This window comes from Quercus robur, chromosome 1, assembly GCF_932294415.1.
Source record: "Quercus robur chromosome 1, dhQueRobu3.1, whole genome shotgun sequence".
NCBI lineage: Eukaryota > Viridiplantae > Streptophyta > Magnoliopsida > Fagales > Fagaceae > Quercus > Quercus robur.
In genome coordinates this window covers 18,864,779-18,886,716 of record NC_065534.1, presented here as the reverse complement: position 1 = coordinate 18,886,716, position 21,938 = coordinate 18,864,779, and the positions used below count along the sequence as shown (strand labels likewise).

Here is a 21,938-nt window from a genome sequence, read left to right as displayed (position 1 = left end):
CTAAAAAATCAGCATGAAAGGAATACTCATAAGAAGAGAGAGAGAGAGAGAGAGAAAAGTCCTATAATTCCTAGATGTACATGAGGAGTGCATGATAATCGACCTCAGAACTTGATTCCAAAACAAAGTCCATCTTAATCCAAACTAAAAGTATGAGATAATAACCCATAAAAAATGGACCTATTAGGAATTTGTCATTTTAGCAAACTCTTGGTGGGCATAAACAAGAATGGGTATACTTGAAAATCAATATGCATGAAATTCAGCCCACATACATCATCAAGAAAAAATCTAGACAAAACTTGGAACAAGACCCATTAATTTAAGTGTAAACAAAAGCTTAAAAATGCATGATTTGAAGAAATTCCCAAATTTTCAAAACCATAGACTAGGAAAGTGCAGAAATTCAAACAATGGAAACATGTGAGTCATTGGTCAAATGGTCCTCCGTGATGTTCAAAGTTGGCATTTTCAGTCAATTGTTCAATTTTCAGAGGTACTGGATTTTCTAGTTGCAGAATGGATTTGAAAATGTTAGAGAAAGTTCTAAGATTTCTCCAAATCTAAGTCTGTCCTTGATTTCCCATGTAGCATGTTCTTACGTAGCTCACATTGGCCATAAATGTAGCATTCCACGCTACTTGCAGCGGTTCGGTGTGGTGATGGTGGTGATGCCGGATATGATAGTTGCGGAGCCACAGAAGTTACACCCAAATTGGCCATCTTTGTCAATCCAATACGTAGCAGCATATAAACAATTCAAATTACTCATTTAAAAATTCAATCATGCATTCGTACAAACATGATTAATTTAGTTTCGCAAAATGCAATAACTCAAGAGTTATAGGAAAGTAATGTTAGATTATAATACTATCGAGTAGGAACATACAAATTTTATCCCAAAAAATAAAGTAGGGACATACAAGTGGGTTTTTTTTTTTTTGAGAAATAACATAAATATGGGTTCATTAATGAATGCGGAGAGAGTAAATGAGAGTAATGCATAAAATCCAAAACTCAAAAATCTATTAGATTTTGACAAAACCATTACAATTTTGGTTAAAATATGTTAAATTTATGAAGAAGAAAAAATATAACACATACGAACATACCCTTAGAGCTCTCAATCTAGCAAATTCAACTTAAAAACACATGGGTTTGAATTTTGATTCATTAAGGTGTGAAAATTCCAAAAATTCCCGACAATTTTCAACAAGTCACAATAATTATGGAAAAAACCATTTTGAAAAGGTCATGACTAACAAAGGGTTGATGTTAAGACAAACTTGAAATGATAAATTTGTTGCACACCTTAATGCACACACTTTTACGCACAACTAAAAGAGCAACTAAAATCACAATTTCCAACTTTTAAAACTATAACTTAAAATTACTATTTTAGTTGTTTTTTCAGTTATGTGTAAAAGTGTGTGCATTAAGGTGTGTGTGGTTGGTGCTAGCCATTAGGATATCATTCCATAATGATCAATGTGGTTTGGTAGTTAAAAGTTTGAACCATATGGGATCACACAAATGAGACATTTTTCATGCTCTTATTTGTCAATGAAGTTGCTTTGAAAAAATGACAAAATTTAACTACAAAATTTGTTGTAGTCTAAGATTACAATCTTACTCAGTATCATCAATATTACTACATATTTCAAAAATCTAACTGTTGGATTGTATGTTCTTTACGCTCTTAATACATATTTCAAATTTTATACAATCGGATATTATTTACTATATAATTTATAAGATTATATTTTATGCATAATTTTAACCTACAAAAATTTACAATTTAAACAATTTATTGATAGTATAGTTATTGATCTTTAATTTTTTTTAAATTTTATAAGTATAGAGGATATAAGAAGAAAATGTAATCCAACGGTGGATTTATCAAAAGTTGCCTCAAATAAAAAGATATTAAGTAAATTTGTAACTTTAGGGTGTGTTTGGTAGAGTGGATTTTAGGAAAGATGGAAGAAAAAAAAAATACCCCAACTGCTTTCCTGGGCAACGTTGGCTTTTTTTTTTTTTTCTTCTCTCTCTCTCTCTCTCTCTCTTTTGATTTCATGGGCAACATTGGCACTTTTTGAGCAAACGTTGGCTCTTCTTCTTCTTCTTTTGGGGGGACACTTTGCCTCTTCCCTTTTTTTCTTTTGATTTCCTAGGGTGTGGGGTGACAATAATTTGTTTTGTTTTTGTTCTTCTTTTTTTGTTTAACTAGACGCGATTTTTTTCTTAACATGATTTTTATTTTCTAATAAATTTGGGTAATTGCTTCGTTGTTTTTTTTTTTTTTTTTTTTTTTTTTGGTTGCTTGTTTGTCACTTTTTTGTTTTAATTGGGTATCATTTTTTAACAAGGATATGTAAGTAAATTTATACAAATTCATTTTTTTTCCATCCATCCACTTTTTCACTCCCAATTAAACAAAAAGGAAAGAAATTAAAATCATTTATGTCCTCCCACTTTTCTATCCTCCCAATATTTTCTATCGTCCCACTTTTCCTCCCTTCCAACCAAACGGATTTTTAGACTACAACCAATTTTGTAACTAAAATTTGTCATTGAAAAAATCTTTAAAAGAGATTTTGGCATAGAAAACTAGGAATGCAAAATTTTGCAATCACCAATTCAATGAGTCTCACTCTTCTTAAGTAATACTAAATACAATATATATATTCCACATCAGTTGAATTGACAAATTTTTACTAGTTTTCCCTGAGCACACCACTAATATACCACTAACAATTTGCCACATCAACAAGCGACAAATTTTTGTGTCTCTACAGTTTCTCCTCTTTCTTTGAATGAATTTTTTTTTTTTTTACTGTATTTTTTAACATCAATGCATTGAGTTTTGATCCTCCGAACCAAGTTTTTGCCAAGCACACAGAAAATTATTTGGAATATATTCAGACAAAGCGATTGTAACAATTATTGAAAACAATTATTATTACTATGAAAACAAATATAACTACAAACAAGAAGTCAAGTTTACAAAGTGACTGAAAAGATCTTCCAGTACGAAGTGATAAATAATTGATTAACTAGTCTTACTATAAGGATAAGGGCTTGGTGGAACCGGTACTTCAACAACACCCTCAAGCATCTGTGTAGCCCTCCTCATGGTAGGTCTAAGAAATGGGTCTTCTTGAATACACCAAATGGCAACCATCACAAACCTCACAAGCTTCCTTCTGTCATCCAATGCTTCCACATCATATTCAACAAGAGAATCTAGCCTTCCTTCTTGATAGCAATCATAAGCCCAGTCAGTCAAAATTGCTTGTTGTTCCCCAATTGTCTCCAAATTTACGCTTCTTCGACTGCAAATTATCTCTAGTAGCATGACACCATAGCTATAAACATCCACTTTGGTTGTGATCGGCATGTTCCTAAACCATTCAGGTGCAACATATCCTTTTGTTCCTCTAATGTTAGTATGAGTCTTGCTTTGGTTCAATATCAAACGTTTTGCCAATCCAAAGTCAGAAATTCGAGCATTGTAATAGTCATCAAGAAGTATATTTTGAGGCTTTATATCACAATGGATAATCTGGGTGCTGCACTCTTCATGTAAGTACAAGAGTCCTCTGGCAATCCCAACTGCAATTTGTACTCTTAGATTCCAACTGGGTTTCGAGTCTCGATAAAGAAAACTTGCCAAAGTACCATTGCTCAAGAACTCATATACCAATAATCGGTGTAACCCCTCATCACAAAACCCAAGCAGTCGAACTAGGTTCTTGTGATGTGTTTGACCAATCACAGTCACTTCAGTTTTGAACTCTTTATCACTATTTTCTTGAAACAAACTATCTAACTTCTTGACTGCCACAAGGACATTAGAACTCATTTGAATTGCTCCTTTGTAAACAATGCCGAAAGCTCCCCTTCCCAGTTCTTCTTTGAACCCATCTGTAGCTTCTACAAGTTCTTTGTAAGTAAAACATCGCAAATTCATCTCCACAGCATCAACATTTAGTATAGGTCTTTTGAGCCTCTTATGATAAATGAAGAAAACACCCAGACAAATTGCCGCAATTAAAATAATGTTAACAAACACAGAACCACCGAGAAGCATTGACCACATGAGGATCAAATTATTCTGATTCTTATTTTCTGGTTTTGGATTTGGCAATCGATCATCTGGAAATGTGATGGAATTATTGTTTCTGATTTTGATAAAAGCCTTCGCACCATTAAGGCTGCTGTCGACTTGCCCATTTGAGAGAGGCAGCTTCTTCTTCCAACAGCTATCACCTAATCTGAAAATGGCAACAGCACACATACAATCTTCCATGCAAGACTTTCTGCATTGATCTTCAGTATAAGGCTTCATGTATGCATAGTCTGAGAATGGCCAATCTGTATTTGTTAGCACTTCAAAAGAATAAAGATCTTTTACAGGACTTAGCTCATCTTCTTCACAGCCTTGTATGAAGTCGGGTTTGCAGGTGCCATATGGGTCATTTGGATCGAGAAAGGAGTATCCCTTGGGGCATGTACACATCGGCCTTCGATCTGGCTTTAGGGTGCATATACTATTAAAACCACAAGTGCCACTACCTATTTTTGCATTACTGGCAACACAAATGTTATCCGGCACAGACCAGATCGGATTCCAACTTCCACTGGCATTGGAAGTCCTTGGGTGAGAATATTGGGTGAAAACTCCATCAAAGTTGAGAGTTGCTCTAAAATATAAATCAGAAGTTGATTCTACCCTTGCCGGTCTCAGAGCAACTCTTTGGTTATCATCTTTCATAATGTACATGTAGCCTGACTCATTGAAGACGAGTTCTTTACCAGGACTCAATGTACCATTATCGCCAGCAGTGGTCTGACTTTCATAATAAGCTTCATTAGGATTGTCAGTGGGCAAGTTAATTGTTTGGAGAACAAGATTCCCATTATCACCCAATTGTAGCTGGAACCTGCCTTTGGAAAAGTTGGTCTCTGATTGTCGAGAAGAAAGCACCCCTCCCCTTTCCATAATTTGTGCAGGTAACATCGTGTCGCTGGGATTCTTGAAGCTCTCCCATAACTTATTGTAGTTACTATCTTCAAGCACAAAGTTGCCTGTATTGTTCATGAAACCAAAGAAAGTGCCAGTGGAATTAGTTGTCCACAACACATCGTTTTGAGGGCCAGTAAGAACTAGCCCACGATCAGTGATTAGCTCCACTTTTGATCCCCTGGGTACAGGATTATCTAGTCTAGCATTCCAAACTACGGTTTTTTCTGGTATTTTAGCAAACCAAATGGAAAGAAGGAAGAGATCCTTTTGGTCCAGTGGGCTAAATCCGAAGGCAAAATCACCAGAAGGCGATAGCCATGAAGTGTTGTTCTCATCAGTTGCAGTGAGAGAGTCGCCAACGTTAACATAATCAGCATCGTTTTGTGCAACAGCAGAGATTGGTAGCAGAATTAGTAAGAAAACAAAAGGGTGAGGATGAACGAAAGCCATGAATAATATGATACTAGATTCATGCAAATTGCAATGCAACCAATAACTGGACTAGACACGTTTTATAGCCTATGAGTATGACACGAGAAATAAACTACTTTTCAAAGTCTTTTTTTTTTTTTTTTGACTGATACTTTTCAAAGTCTTTAGTACAAGTCTTCCTGATTCTCATATAAAAAAATAAAAATAAAAAAAGTCCAAGTCTTCCTTTCATTTTTCAATCTAGAGTAGTTCAACAATATATGACAGTATGACACCGAGGTTTGCTTTATTTTCGTCGTGGAAAATGCTTACAGATCATCCAGGTCGGTCATGACTTAATTTGAAGTTATTGTCGTAAATTAGGTATTCTCAAAGTATGATGAAATTTTGCTCTTTTCTTTTCTTAAGAATTACTGATCGGCAGTTGCAGTGCTCTTTTCTTTTCTTTGTCAAAGTCACATTGTCCCTTCAAAGAAGCGGCATCGCTGAGTCCACTTCAAATTATATATAGGTGGGGTTTGGATTTGACGTCTGCATTTACAAGTCTGCGTTTTCTGGGTTTTTCTTTTTTTATTTTTTTCATCAGTTTCAGGGAGTAATCGGCTTCTGTTCATGAATAATGTTGCAAATTATATATAGGTGGAGTTTTTTTTTTGTTTCCCAATTTACCCTTTCTAAATTAATAATAGATCAATGTTTTTTTTTTTTTTTTTGATAAAAAGATGAACTATTCATTCAAATGAGAGAGATACATCAGTGAAAGCCAACAATACAGCTGGGAGAAAACAAACAAACTATGCACCCCCAAACCCCATGAACCCAAGAGCCCATCTAAATTCTTGTGCTTGCATATTACAATTTTGGGGCTTCTTTCCTTGGGCTCTAGCAACCCTTTCTAAAGGGGTATTGGTGGGCTCATAACAGGGAGAGGGAGCATTTATGGGTAAATGGCAGGGAGATTTTTGGGCCTCAGAGGGAAACAAAAATAAGCCCAAAACCGCAGCTTTGACTTCTGCACGGAGGACCCTTGGGAAACACGAGAGAGCACGTCTGGAGAGGGCGTTGGGCAGGGGCGGACCAGACAGCACACCTGACTTGCTGCCTTGCCGCCGGTTCATGTTGTTGGAGCATGTGCGATTTGACAAAGCAACTGAGTGCCTCGCTCGCTCCGTACCCCTACTCGCTAGACTCACCAGACACCGTACACCGGCGCCATCATCCTTTCCTTCCTCCGCCAGTCCACTTCTGCAAGCAACTCCATGTTTCACAAAAACCCTCACACAACCACAATATTCTCTGATCCAATCCCCAAAAAGCCAAAGACGGCCGGACTTACCTTGGAACCCCAAACGATTCTTCTCACCAAGACCCACAAAAACACAGATAAAGCAAAAGAAGGGAAGCCATTTCAAATGAACACCAGATCTGAACATAAGTTGGAGGACCTTTATTCCCCTATCTACAGATTTTAGATCTGAACCTATCCTCCAGAAAAATGGACTTACCTTGATGAGAAACGGACAAACCATAGATTTGAAACCCAGGTCCGGTCGCAAGGTTGAAGCCGCAACTTCATCTTCCTTATCTGTACGTTGAAAATGTTGAAAGCCCCCAGTGATTGCAAGATTCATGATGCTAAGGAGTTTTAAACAGATTTTGTGGGCTACAAAGACTCAAAGAAGGAACCCGTATAGACAGAGGGACAGAAACTTGTACCAAACCAAGAGAAAAAACTCCTACAGAGGGAGAGAGAAAACTTTCTCTCTCCTACAAGCTGTAGGAGAGAGAAAGGTCTTTGCGTGGCATTATTTGTCCCTTACATAATAGATCAATGTTGCAAGTCTATTTTCAAATAGGGTAAATTTGTCTATTTTAATCATTTCCTCTCCTCTCCATCCTAATTTTTAAAACATCCAAATAAGGAGAATGGCTAATTATTCCCTTCCCCCTTACTAATTTTAAAAACATCCAAACAAAGTGGAGGGGAACCATTCCCCTCTACTCTTCTCCCCACTACTCTCCTCCCCTCTACTCCCCTCTACTCTCCTCCCTCTCTAAACTTCCAAACAGGCCATTAAGGGAGTGTGAAGCAAATTATTCTATACACTACACACTATCTTAAACAATGTAAGACAATTACCCAGTCTTTTAAAAAAACACACACACACGCTAGGCTTTTATTTTTATTACTTGAAAATTTGATAAAAGTTATAGCCTAGCAATGCTAAAGTAACAAAAAAAATTGTAACTTGTTAAAGTGGTATAATGATGTAAGGTTTTTTTTTTTTTTGTGTGAATTAAAGTGTTAAGTCATGAGTAGAGCAATATTATATTAACCAATCATTTTGATTCCATTTTTATTATTTTTCAATCCCAATAAATCAAGTCATAAATTTTTTTATTTAAATTATGAAAAATTTTATGTTACTAAATTTATTAGTCACCCGCAACTCCTTAACCACTTAAATGGAAAGTATTTCAATTGTCATGTGCTTGTCTTTGTAAAGGTTATGTACAGCAATAATGCTTAGGGCTGTCAATGAACCAAATCGTTCATAAAAAGCTCGGATTTGATTTGATAAAAAAAAAACTCGTTCATGTTTGTTTGTTTATAAACAAACCAAGCATAAGTTTAGGCTTGTTTAATAAACAAACCGAGCCTAAGCAAAAATATTGTTCAAGAACAAACTCATGAAACAATAAGGCTCGATAAAAGATAAACTAAACTTAAGTTGGTTTATCATTTTTGTGCTTTGTAATATGTTTGACATGGGCTTGAACAATTAACTCATATCTTATTAAGCTTTTAATTAATTGAGTGTCAGGACTACTCTTCCAAACCAAATAGATTTGATAATATACTTAATTAGTATGAGCTTAATAATGTACTTATACTAGATCTCGATCTCAAGAGCTTGATATTGGTTTGAGTTTAAGCCTGATATTAAGATCAACTCGACTTGACTAATGAATCAAGCCAAGCCAAGCTGAGCTCGTGTTTTTGAACTTTTTAACGAGCTTAAATCAAGTCAAGCCAAGACAAGCCGAGCTTAAACATTCAATACTCAGAAAAGTTTGGCTCGTTTGTGTGATGCTAAAAAACACAGATACTTCAACTAATAATCATCTCTATTCTTACGTATTCATGCAAATACCCTAAGATATGACAAGTTACTTATTATGTATTTCAAATTATTTATTTATATAATAATTAATTAAGTTAATCTTATTTTATCATATCTTAAATTTTCAAGGGTTTTTTTAATTTTTAACATCATTTAAAAATTTCAAGTCAAATTTTCAAGAGTTGATGTGTGAGTTTGGTAGCTGGTTTTTGCTTATTTTATGTACGGCTTTGCGGCGTTTGATGTGTTTGTGTGATTGTAAATTAAACACATCGCATACCCATATTGAAGCTTCAGAGCAACAATGATATTATTGGCAATGACAACGAACCTAATTCTCATATTCATGATGTTCTGTGCAGACTGCAGACTTTTACCATATTGAATGAAATATCAGCCATAACTTTTAGTCATGGCGTGAAACATGAACCAAGGGAAGACCGATATAGAGGTAGCAATAAATGAGTCATATTGGAGTGAAAAGACCTCCCGTGTCAAGTATGGAAACTTAGCCCACACCTCCAATCTAGCTGGTTTTGTCAAGCCTCACAACACACACTTAAACCTAAAAACGGATCTCATCAATTGGGTTTGGATTCAATCCAACTAGGTTCAGGTCAGAAACTAGTCATCTTAAACGAATTATCAAATCTATACTCTAATCCATTCTTTTATGGTTTGGATTTGACCCGTATTTTTTTCACTTGAATATATATAAATAAATTTAGTCATATTATCTTTTTCTTCCTTTCAATACATGTGATATTCCAAATCGTGTAAAATTGATTGTGTAGGGCCTCGATTTGGGGCCCAGGCCCAACTGGTAGGTGGTTCTGGCCCAAGGAGTCCTAGACAATAAATTTGTAGAGAGCGGGTTACAGAACTAGGCCCTAACGAAGTGAGTGTCAATTAACTTTGGGCCTTACAACAATTGAACATAAGAATATCTCCTTCATATCCACTGGATATTCAGTCTGAGGAGACGTATTGGTGCACCTCTGTTCCTAATCAAAGGCTATGATCTTTCTCTCTTTCTTCTGCTCTTCGTTCCTCTTTTTTTTTCGGTCCCTTCTTCATGGGGATTCCCTTCTCTTATATAGCCCTCTTGAAGTCATCAGAACCTTACACTTATTGATCATCTGGACCTTCACTTAAGTGCCCGTCCCATCGAACATCTCCCCTATCTTTCTGTGAGTTGTAGTGGCCAAGGTAACACTATTCGCCTGTCCTCTCCACATTAATGCGGCCAGAAAAGTGGCTGCCCTGCATTTAATGTGGCAGCTGTAGTCTCTCCCTTAACATCCTATACTCTCTTCCCTCTCCCGGGCTTATGGGACTCATCCCTGCTACTAATACTCGTTGGAGTGATTCTTTATTGTTGGTAGGATGCATGCTTGAGCTATATTTGGCACGTCCGAGGAGACATTCCTCCTCGGACTGCCTTTTAAACAAGTTTGGGCCTATAAGAATTGGGCCGAGAGCCCTTTTGGCGCCCACACTTTCTCCTCGGACGTGGTTGAATTCTATATGGGACCCAAGGCCCATTGTTTGGTCTGGGGACTTTACCCCTACAGATTGGATTGGAAAATTTGAGTGTAGTTATGCGGCCATGTGCTGAGTCTAACATCGAGTGTTTATTAGTTTTTAGGTGGATCTTAGATTGCTTCAGCATTTTTTTTTTTTTTCAGTTATTACTAAGAATACTTTAAAATTTAGATTAAACAATTAAATACTTTTTATGCTACAATTAATTCTCAATTACAAGAATTACATCATTGGTTTAATGATTCACAACCTACAAAATCGGCAATGCTCTCAATAAAAATCTTTTAACTTCTAGCTCCTGAAATTCAGAAGATGAAACTTACAGATTAGAAACTCAAAATTCACTTGATTCCAGACTAAGCACCAAAAAAAAAAAAGCAACAGCAACCCCTATTCCTTTACCTGCAGTATTAGCCAGTGAAGCTGAAAAAGAACTTGAACTATAATTTGACCTCAATTTCTGCACTCTCATACATATATTCCCAATCCAAGCTCTTTAGGGTCTGTCTCAACCATCCATGATGGCCTTTTGAGAGAGAAGATAAAAATAAAAAGACAGATTAGTCAAAACTATCAGGAATTCTAGGAAAAAAGATAAATAAGTGGAAAAGTTAAATTTCTGGATCAGAATTTCTTTTACTTGTTCATTACAAAATTGATTGTTCCTTGTGCAGCACGTTTGAGAAGAATTTCCCTTGCCTCAATTGCAATTCCCTCTGGCTGTAAGAGTATTGCATACAAGGTTTAAAAAATATAAATGTAACCTTTTGACATCTAAATGATTTATTTTACAAACCTCTTCAGGAAACCAAACTCCAGGCTGTGTACTTCCCTCAAGAACAGCTATAGCAAATGCAGCTGTAGAAGCTCCCACAGATCTGAACGACATGAACTCTAGAGTTATGATATCTAACTTACACAGACTCCAGTTACATTACTTCAAATTTGTTTACAAAACTAACAGCTTCTATAAAGCAATGGAAATCTAGAATTTGAAAGTTAATCTAAATAGCAAAATTAAGCAGGGTTTCCATTGATCACAATAAAATCCCTGGAAAGCTAAATCTTACACAGAGAGTCTCCTATGACTGAATATACCAACTGTATTGCGCCCATCAGAACATTCCAAATCAACCTGTTTTCAGACCCCGGCAAAATGAAACAAGCAAAAAATGTGGAAAATTATAAGTAATGATGAACAGGTTAAATGGCTAAATGTATTATAATAAATTGAAGAGATTTCCACCACCTTCTTTTGAAATTATAAAAGAATTTTAAAGTGTAAAGTAATTATAAAGTATCAGCTAGTATGATTTTTTCATTCATTTTAGTATCTCACCCTCATTGAAACACGCTCTCCAGCGACCTTATCAACCGATCGGACTACAGGGTCAAATAGTTGAACTAATTCTTGGACTTTGCTTCTGTCTCTCAAAAACTCCTGCAACACTCAAATTACATAGGCTTATTAAATAGAGCCAAAAGCAAGGTAGTCACCATGATTGGTGGTTAATCAAATGAGTGTGACATATGCCTCTTAATGCTTAGAACCTTGTTCAGGTCCTTTGTGTGATTCATTTGAAACAAATTTTATAGCATAGTACAAATCATGATACAAAAAATATTTTTATCATTTACTGCATATTAACTTCCCATAGAACTTCATAGTCAATTATTAGAAACTAAATTATCTTTTTATATAATTATTATACACTCTGAGGGCCAAGTTATTGACAGTGATGGCTGAAAGAGGTTGATTTTATGATGATTTTACAACCACGATATAAATAATAAATGAAGAATCCTAGATTAATATCACCAATTTAACTTGTGTAGAGAGTGAAAAAAAACTCTTAGTAATGTAAGAGCATACCGCTGGAAGAAGACTTGTCATTGCTTCCATTGCCCAATTCCAGAAGAACGGTGCAGTTCCAAATCGAGCACTAACAGTTGGTACTCCTAGAACCTCACGAGCACTTCTTACTTCAGGCAAATTCCTGGGAAGAATAAAAAGGAAAAAAAGGGTTCCATTGATCAGAACTGTTATTGGAGAGAAAGAAGCTTCAAGTGTTTGCATTGAACAGGTACACAGAGCAACTGATTCCACCAAAGCAGCATTAGCTACGTAAAATTGTAAACCACAAAAAATTAAAAACAGGGCCAAGCTCATATTATTGAAAGTTGATTTGATGAAGCAAGGAAATGCCAATTACAAATGATTTATGCAATTTACTAATTCTGCTGTGCTCCACCTTGTTGGAAGCTATATTTGGTAACTCTTTACATTTAGCTAGCCTATAAAATATTAAAATCTAGGGGCTATTAGATTACTTTTAGGACAGCTTTTGGGATGGATTCATTGAGAGGCTGTATTAATGTATTTATCGATTAGCTTTGTCTCTATTTTCTTCATTAAATTGCTACAGCCAGAAATATAACTTTGATGGACATTCTGGATGAAACTCTCTCATTATGCATGAAAATTCACTGCTTTATAATCGCCTTTTTTTCTTCTAATGGAACTTACAAAAGGTAAACATCTCTCTTTCCAATTCCTTTTCCAAAGTCAATGTTGAGCATTCCACTATAAGGCTTCAGTTTGATCGTTTCTCCTGATTGAATAGTTGACTATTATAGTTAGGCATCATATGCAAAATGCTAAATCACTAGAGAGAAAAGGAATAATTCATTTGTATAAACAGCTGCTGAAATGGACCTTTATTATATGCAACCACTTCCTCTCCAAGAAGTAAAAAGCTAGTAGCTAATATAGTTGGACCTGCACCACCACTGCCTGCTGTGTAATAGTAGAATCTGAGACAAGCATATTTGCATGTGAGCTGCCAAAACTTGCATGGGAAAAAAAGAAATTAAAGATATTTAAGTTTCTTGGACATGTAATGTAATTGTAAAGCAAACAAGAATCGATGTATGCATTTCATGTTGTGCTTGAATTTCAATCTATTTCTTCTAATTTTTTCTTTGGAACATGCATTAGTAAATAAAAATGGGATGAGGATATTGAGTTGATCAATGAGAATACTAGGGTTGAAAATCTAAGTATCTAACAGAAACACAGCCTAACTCAACTAAGCCTTAATCCCAACTCAACTGGGGTCAGCTCCGTGGATCCTTAGGGTTGGCCACATGTACATTTTCCACCATTTTTCCAACATATTAATGATTATGAACTACTACTTAGGGAAAAAATCAGAAAAAGAAACAATTATCGTGCTTCAAATCAAATAGTAGTGGTAAAGTAGTGAGGAGTTGTTACCGTAGCCTCTCTGGCTCACCCTTGCTTTCACTTCTTGAAGCGCGAACTAGCTCTGCTGCCATCACTGTCATAATAATGGTGGGAAGAGTTAGTGTTTGGCATGCAGGGCATATGAGTTTTCATCTTTCACACAATGCTTAATCTGGCCTAACATCTATGCTTATGTGTACCATTAGAATGTACTCTGTGCTATGGGATAGGTAGCCAAAAGTCCAAATGAAAGGGAAGGGTTCATGTAAGGTTGACAGTGACACAGTACTGCATTATGAACCCTTTTGTTCAATAACCCAGATAGGCATCCCAATGAACTAGATGAGGAGTTATTGAGCTCAATTAGTTGAGTTATGCCTTTAACATAAAACTCATCTTAATTTTCCAAAGCTCACCAACTTGAAATTGTCTAAAAATTTGAGAGATGCTCATAAATTGAGAGATGCTGATCTTAATTAGTTGAGTTATACCTTTAACATATATATTGATATGAGTTCTCTTATACTTGGCATAGTCATTGGGAGCCATGACTTCAACATAAGCTACTAACTGCTGATCCAAATTGTGGGACACAGGGCCTAGATGATTGTTTAAAACAATGCCCTGCAACCATGTTTAAGACTAAAGGCCCTGGAGCATTATATATGAGATCATAATTATGTTAATCACTTTATGTAAAAAAATACTAATAGTTCTTATCTTGTTCAATTTTTTTTCCCAGAATGTATGCACAATGAAAACTATTGACTACATCAAAAGAATGAATATGACAGCACCATTGCTCACTCCTGGGTAAATTCCGGCTGTTGTAATAGCTGGAATATTTGCAGCTACTGCTCTAGTCTTGAAGGATTTAGCACGCCATGCATAGGTTGTGTCATCACAAACATCGATATAAGCTGTCTAAGGAAAGATTGAAAACACTATCTGAGATAATGTAATATGTATTATCTACGGGGTGGTGTGCAGTATCACTTACAAAGATACAAGCTTAAGAACAGGTTAGATTTACAAACGTAGTAGTTACCTTTTTCTCACCTTGGTATGTATGGCAGCTTCCAGAACAGTGCATTTCTCTGCCTGTTGGAAAGGACCAGCAGTATGAACTACAAGATCCACATCTGCTAAGAAACTGGCAGAGTTTAAGCCTTAATACTAACAAGATACTTGAAGGATGTCACAGAACATCAAATATAAATCACAGAGAGTGGGGGCGGGGGGGAGGAACAAAACCTCAAAACCAGGTACCCAGCAGATAATATTATTGCATTTACTCTTTCTAGATCTGTACGGCTTATGGAAAAATCTCTATAGAGACTATGTAAAAGGACCAAGGAACTAATCTTAGTATAACTTCTGACAGATTAATTACTGTAATCTTAATTAGATAAAGTGCAGGATGTAAAATATAAAGTCATGTAAATTGTAGGTGTAAGAAACCACATGACAGTAATTGATTTGGTGTATAGTATAAGGGCAATTTGCTTACCTCAGGTAAAAGATATCAAAATATGAACAAAATAGGTTACATATGCACTACAAAATAGCATATGGAAAATACTTTTCAAATAAGAAAGCAATTCAAAAACTTCATGAACAATCCCTGCTATGTCAAACTTAAAATCACCGAAGATCTACATGCAGTATGCATGTGATTGTACAACATTCAAAAAACCGGGAAATTTAATGGAATTGGATATAATACATTAAAGTGTTTTACGTTTGGTATAGTTTACCACTGTAACATACCCCTTAAAGCTGCTTCCAGGCTTTTCACATTGTCAATGTTGACTTCAGCAAACTCAGACCTCCCCCCAAGTGTAGCCACCATAGAAGCACCCTTCTCCCTATCACAGGACCCAATTTAGACAATTTTACAACTCAATCATGCAAATGAAAGTACGGCAAGAATATTGCGACTCAATGTGCATAACAGAAAAAGGGATAGCCATTAAATCCTTAAATTACCCATAAGACCACCAGACAAGAAAGATGCTACTGACTGAAATTAGGTGAAATTAGCCATTCCAACTTCAAGGAAAATGATTTACATTTAGTACTCTTAAACATTTATGTAAAGATTAGTGTCAAGTTACATAAACATTTAGAGTTGTGGGATTTCTTTTGGTAATAGACTACTAACTCTAATAGTAGCAGTAGCTCTTTTCTTAACCAACATATTTAGGACTTAGATTCTTAAGGATATAAAAAGTGCACAGTTCCTGGACAGTCACAGACTCACAAATCATTTATAGAAACAATTACTTGAGTATTTGTCACTGACTCCTATTGGGACTATTTTTGTGGTGAATTTGAAGAAAACCCATGTTCTTGTGATCTCCAATCTCCAATAACAGTTATTCTCAACTGGGCCAACGTTATCCAATTGAAAAAAAACCAAAACAACATTAAAAAAAAAAAAAAAAAAAAAAAAAAAACAATAATAACAACAACAAAAGATGTTATCTATTTACCTGTTACGACCAGCAATGATGATTTGGAGGTCAGGGCAGAGGTTGGAAAGAGCAGTGGCAGTGGATCCTCCGACCCGACCCGTTCCTCCCAGCACCAAAACACGTGCATTCCTAGACTTGTCTGGGAGTTGAACCCTGTATTGGCTTTGGCTTTCTTGACTAGCACAGGCCAATGCAAACCCAATTGTGCTCTTCAAATGCAACAAAGCCCGAGCCATAACCATTAACGGATTAACCAACTTACTTCTCTCTCCCTGAGACTTTTGTAATAGTTACAGTCTTATCTTGTTATCAGTTTATCGTTGGTGATAACAGGGCACTGTCCCATATTAGGGACGTGGCTTCCTATGGGCCTAATACTTGTGAATGTAGAATTTACCGAAAAGATTGGAACTTGAATAATTTTCGGACTAGGCCAAGCCCAATATGAGGATGGTGGTTTGTGTGTCTAGAAAAACTTGAAAATTTTCGGACTAGACCAAGCCCAAATGTTCAACTTCAATTGTCATTGTCCAAATTTAAAATGTTTGCAATTTCATCCAAACAAATTTAGTTAATAATTTTTTTACCATGAAAAGTATATTGTTTATCATGAAACAGAGTTTCTCTTTCAATATATATATATATATATATATATATAAAAGGAAGTGGAATTCGAGTATTTAGTTAGACTATTCCACTCTATGTAAATTAGTCAACTTGAAATTTTATGGATTGATATAATAGTGGGAATGAAACTTAGGACCTTTCGGCTTAATTATGATATGCAATTCAAGTACATCAAATTTTTTGTAGATAAGACATTTTTCCTATTCTTTGTTGGACAAGGAATACATTACTTCGACTTTTCTTCTGCACCAAGAGGAATAATCTTTCCTTCCACACCAAAAAAACCTAAATTAATTTTTCATTTTTCAACTAAAAAACCTAATAAATTTTCCAACTGGAATTTGAGGCAACTGTAAACACAAATTTTTCAATTGCAGAAAATCAAACAATTGAAAAGAAATATGATTTGCAAATATAAATTTGTATTGATAAATAATAAGTATAATCTCTATTTCAATTCTTTTACAAAAGAATACCCTCTTATTCTATCTTCATTGAACTTGACTCAAACAAGAAATCTTCTTTACTTTAGGTGGAAGATGGATTGAACGGTCTCCACAACAAATCTCTAGCTTTGAGCTTATTAGATATTTATTATTCTTCAAGTCTTTGAATGTGAAGGTTTTTAGGCTGAAGTTCTTCAGGGCTCTAGGAGTTTGATCCGTGAGCTTCAAGGATTTGAGATTTGAGATTTGTTGAAGAGTTTGATCCATTGAGCTTCAAGGATTTGAGATTTGTTGAAGTTTATGGAGGCTTCTTGAAGCAGAATTTTTCCAAAGTTTCGACGTCTTAGAAAAATTGTCTGTAAATGAGAGGAGATATGCCCTCTATTTATAGTGGTTTCAAAAAATAAGTCCCACTTGAGATTGACTTCCTTATAGATAATTATCTCTATTTTTATTTATTTATTTTAATAAATGATTGACTATTATCATTCCAATTTAATTGAGATATTTATCTCTATTTAACTAGAATAATTATCATCAAGATATTTATCTCTATTTAATTATGATAAATATAATCTTAAATGACACATGTCAACACTTAATTTATCTAATTTAATTACATATTAATTTAAATTTTGTCACTAAATTTTGATGTGGCATTTTATGATTGGCTTAAAATTTTGCCTCCTACAGCAACATGGTATGTGTGAGGCAGTAGTGTAGAAATTAAAATGAAGAAAGAACACAACAATTTTTGGGGGGAAAACTGTATTGTTTTTATTAAATCTTAATAAAACTGTACAATTGGAAGTCATATCTTCTTTTTACAAAGGATTAAAGAAGAATATGAACTCTACAAACAACATCTACAAACATATTTTCTTGATTCACGGACACATGCATGCTATGATTGTGTCCATGCATCTTGTCTTCAACTCTTCATACTGCGAGCAGTGAGAACATTCATATTATCCAAAGCTAAAAGAAAACTGGTCTCGCGATTAGGAGGGGCATAATGATAATGAATAAAAAATTTATCAGCTTGATAGCTCCCCATTTTGGCCAGTACGTCAGCAACTCTATTGCCCTCCCTGTAAGTATGCTGTACTATACACTCCTCAAAGCCTTGAAGAAGATCTTGCAATCCATCACACTGTTATCTATTGATTTCTTTGTCTTGGAACTATTGGTGATGAGGCTGACTACTGCTTTTGCATCTAGTTCAACAACAATCTTCTTGATCCCAACACTCTTTGCTATAATCAATCCATCACGTAACGCTAACAACTCGACCATGACACTGCTGGTAAAATTAAACCCAATAGAGAACCCTACAACCCAGTTCCCAAAACCATCTCGAATAACTCCTCCTCCTCCTGCAACTTTCTCTGTTGAACCGATGATCCATCCGTATTAACCTTAAACCACCCCAACGGTGGCTTCATCCACTTCACAAAAACCATCCTTGTTTTCTTCAGGTCATGTTGCTCTTCTGACGATGGCGCAGACATACTTTGAGAGTTACGACCGAACTAGAAGAATTTTGGAAAGAAAAGGTAGGAGTACTGAAAAAGAACAGTGTGTAAAAACAACTCTGATGATGTGAGTTACCAATTTACGAATGTAGTATTTATAATAATTTTCCTAAACCGACTATGAATGTGAAAATAGATATATAAATAAATAAGTAAACAAAAACAGCAACAACAACGTTAAAGGCAACTTTTCTAAATTTCCTTATCCGTCTCGGACTAGTACATTCTATCTTTCAAATCTTAACCATTAATATATCATTGTTAAGATCTGGCCGTTCATTTAGTTTTAGTGGATACCAGTAAAGTAGGTCAGTGTGGTTCTCCGCTTCTTCTTCTTTCTTGCGTTCTACGCTTCTTTCTTCTTCCTTTCTCAGGTTTTTCTCTTCCGTTCTTTCTGTACCCTTATATTCATTCATGGTCACTTTATATTCCTTTTTTCCTATCATTCTATGTATGAAAGAAAAAGGTACAGAAGCAGCTTGAAAAGAGGTTTTTGCAGGTATCTCTACATACGATTTGGTAGTTTCTTAACTTCTTGTTTTTGTCATCAACATGTAATCTCCATGTTACTAAAAAGTTTGTATTTTGGTTTGATTTTATTTTTTGGTTGTTTTGTTACCGCAAAAACGAGGGAAGATTGAACAAAAATTTAACATCGGGTGTTATTTGTATAAATTGTTAGAAAATTGTGTTTTGAGTTTAAAATGAGCGTTTCTAAAAAAGTTTCGAAGAATTGTGGTTGCAAAGATTTTAAAATTACTATTTTAATCTTTCAAAACGTCTAACTAAACAAACTCATATTACTGATGCATATCTTGAAAAACAATCGATATACAACTATATCCTGGGCGGAGCCAGAAATTTTGATTTGGGGGGGCCAAGTTGTAATGCTAATATATTAGTTAAGACAAACCTCTACACACACATGTATATAAATTAATTTACTAAGAGAATTTATCATTTTCTAAATTTTAATGAGTATATAAAAGTCATGTATTTCTTCTATTAGAAATGTACAAAAATTTATCATTTTCTATATAGTTTAATTTGTTAAACCTCTTAAATTATATAATTTTAATATAATTTCTTTTTCTTTTAAGAGCACCATTGAAATAACTCAAAATTTGAGGGGGCTAACTTCAATTTTTACATGCTACATTTTTTAAAATGTAAATAATATACATACTATAAATTAATTTTTTAAAATTCAAGGCCCCCCCCCCACCTTTGTGTGTGGCTCCGCCACTATATCTTGCACCATAATGTAGTTTTTAACTGAATTTTGATGATACTTTTGAGATATGGCTATGACTTTTTAGATAATTTTATTATCAAATTATATGGTCATTAAATCTTCTTTTCGTACAATTTTTTTTTTTTTTTCATTGCATGAAAGCTTAAGGGGTGCAGAACATATTTTTATTTTAAGCTTTGAAATAGCATTCTCTGAACTTTTGACTTCCTCTTGAGTTGTAAGAGTATAAATTTATATAAAAGTCTGGATATCTTTTGGTGCTGTAAACGTGGCTGGATTTTAAATGTCCTATATGAATTATGGCATATGTTTTAGATCATAAGAACTTTGCCATTAGGGTGCATGTTAATTAAAATTTCTTCCAAGTCTTGGTCATATATTCTTTTTAGAAAATTCTAATGAGCTTTTTAGTCTATATGAGTGCTTTCACAATTGATTTTAAATATGACCCTCCTGTCATGTTATTTTTTATTTCCTTTTCCTTTCTAAAGCATTAAGTTTACTCCACTCCTCGGTACAATTGGTTGTACAAAAAAGACACCAAAAGTTAACAGAATTGAGACCCCATGGTTTTTTTTTTTTTTTTTTTTTTGGTTATAATTCGTCCACCATGGTGCAATAGCAACTATGTTCATTATATGGAAGGAGAAGCCATGAGAGTAGTACATGAGAAAAAGTTTGTGCAGAACAAAGTTGATGCTGTATTTGCAGGTGATCATATCCATGCCTATGAAATTATTATAGGTTTTCTTGTCATTTTAACTTAATTTGAGTGATTGGTTAGAGATACTAGTAAAATATGTAGGTGATGAATCATGTCTAATATAGTCTTTACTGATCCATTGGTTAATATGTAAGCACATGAGTAAACCATTGTTGCTAGTGTGCCAATTTAACTTGTCATCGCAATGTGCCAATTTTACTTGTCATCGCTTACATTACCCAATTTCAGAAGAATGGTGCAGTTCCAAGTTGAGCACTAACAGTTGGTACTCCTAGGACCTCACGAGCACTTCTTACTTCAGGCAAATTCCTGGGAAAAACAAAAAGGAAAAAGGGTTCTGTTGAGCAGAACTGCTATTGCAGATAAAGAAGCTTCAAGTGTTTGCATTAAGCAGGTATACAGAGAACAACCGGTTCCATCAAAGCAGCATTAACTATATAAACCACAAAAAATTAAAAACAGGCCCAAGCTCAAATTATTGAAAGTTGATTTGATGAAGCAAGGAAATGTCCATTACAAATTATTATGCAATTTACCAATTCCATTGTGGTCCAACTTGTTGGATGCTACATTTGGTAACTCTTTACATTTAGCTAGTCTATAAAAAATTAAAAGCTAGGGGATATTAGATTACTTTTTAGTGCAGTTCCAAAATGTGTGTGCAGGCAGTATCACTTACAAAGGTACAAGATAAGAACAAGTTAGATTTTCCAACGTAGTAATTACCTTTTCCTCACCTTGGTATGTATGGCTGCTTCCAGTACAGTGCATTTCTCTGCCTGTTGGAAATACCAGCAGTATGAAGTGAACTACTGCTGATTACAGGGTTTTCACATTGTCAATGTTGACTTCAGCAAACTCAGACTTCCCACCAAGTGTAGCCACCATAGAAGTACCCTTCTCCCTATAACAGGACCCAATTTACACAATTTAACAACTCAATGGCACAAATGAAAGTACTTAAGTACGTCAAGAATATTGCAACTCAATCTGCATAACCGAAAAAAAGGATGGCCATTAAATCCTCACAAGACCACCAGACAAGAAAGATGCTACTGACAGATGATGAAATTTTTAACCCCAAATCTAGTCCAATCAGGTGAAATTAGCCATTGCAACTTCAAGGAAATTGAAGTTAGTACTCTTAAACATTTATGTAAAGATTAGCGTCAAGTTACATAAACATTTTTAGAGTTAGAAATAACTGTGGGATTTCTTCTTGAAGATTTCTTATAGTAATAGACTAACATATTTAAAATTGGGGTTCTTAAAGGTATAAAAAGTTCACAATTCTCCATTGCTCTTAGACTGTCACAGACTCACAAGCCATTATAGGAACAATTACTTGAGCATTTGTCACTGACTCCTTTTGGGACTATTTTTGCGGTGAATATGAAGAAAACCCACGTTCTTGTAATCTCCAATAACAGTTATTCTCAACTGGGCCAAGCCAACATTATCCAATTGAAAAAACCAAAACAACATTTAAAAAGATT

General features: G+C 34.9%; 2 protein-coding genes across 2 annotated transcripts; both read right to left on the bottom strand.

Annotated features, from left to right (window-relative positions):
- Positions 1-3,006: 3,006 nt before the first annotated feature.
- Positions 3,007-5,492, bottom strand: LOC126724198 (G-type lectin S-receptor-like serine/threonine-protein kinase LECRK2). The gene has a single exon (XM_050428628.1). It carries the CDS (start codon positions 5,477-5,479, stop codon positions 3,053-3,055), a length of 2,427 nt encoding a protein of 808 aa, XP_050284585.1. The 5' UTR covers positions 5,480-5,492; the 3' UTR covers positions 3,007-3,052.
- A 4,798-nt stretch (positions 5,493-10,290) lies between these two features.
- Positions 10,291-16,177, bottom strand: LOC126724193 (uncharacterized). The gene is made up of 14 exons (XM_050428599.1): positions 15,874-16,177; positions 15,149-15,246; positions 14,438-14,520; positions 14,176-14,302; positions 13,409-13,472; positions 12,848-12,945; positions 12,659-12,743; positions 12,005-12,128; positions 11,471-11,572; positions 11,202-11,266; positions 10,928-11,009; positions 10,772-10,851; positions 10,534-10,657; positions 10,291-10,429 (listed from the first exon to the last, which is right to left on the bottom strand). Exons 1-13 carry the CDS (start codon positions 16,095-16,097, stop codon positions 10,600-10,602), a joined length of 1,290 nt encoding a protein of 429 aa, XP_050284556.1. The 5' UTR covers positions 16,098-16,177; the 3' UTR covers positions 10,291-10,429; positions 10,534-10,599.
- Between the last annotated feature and the right edge of the window lie 5,761 nt (positions 16,178-21,938).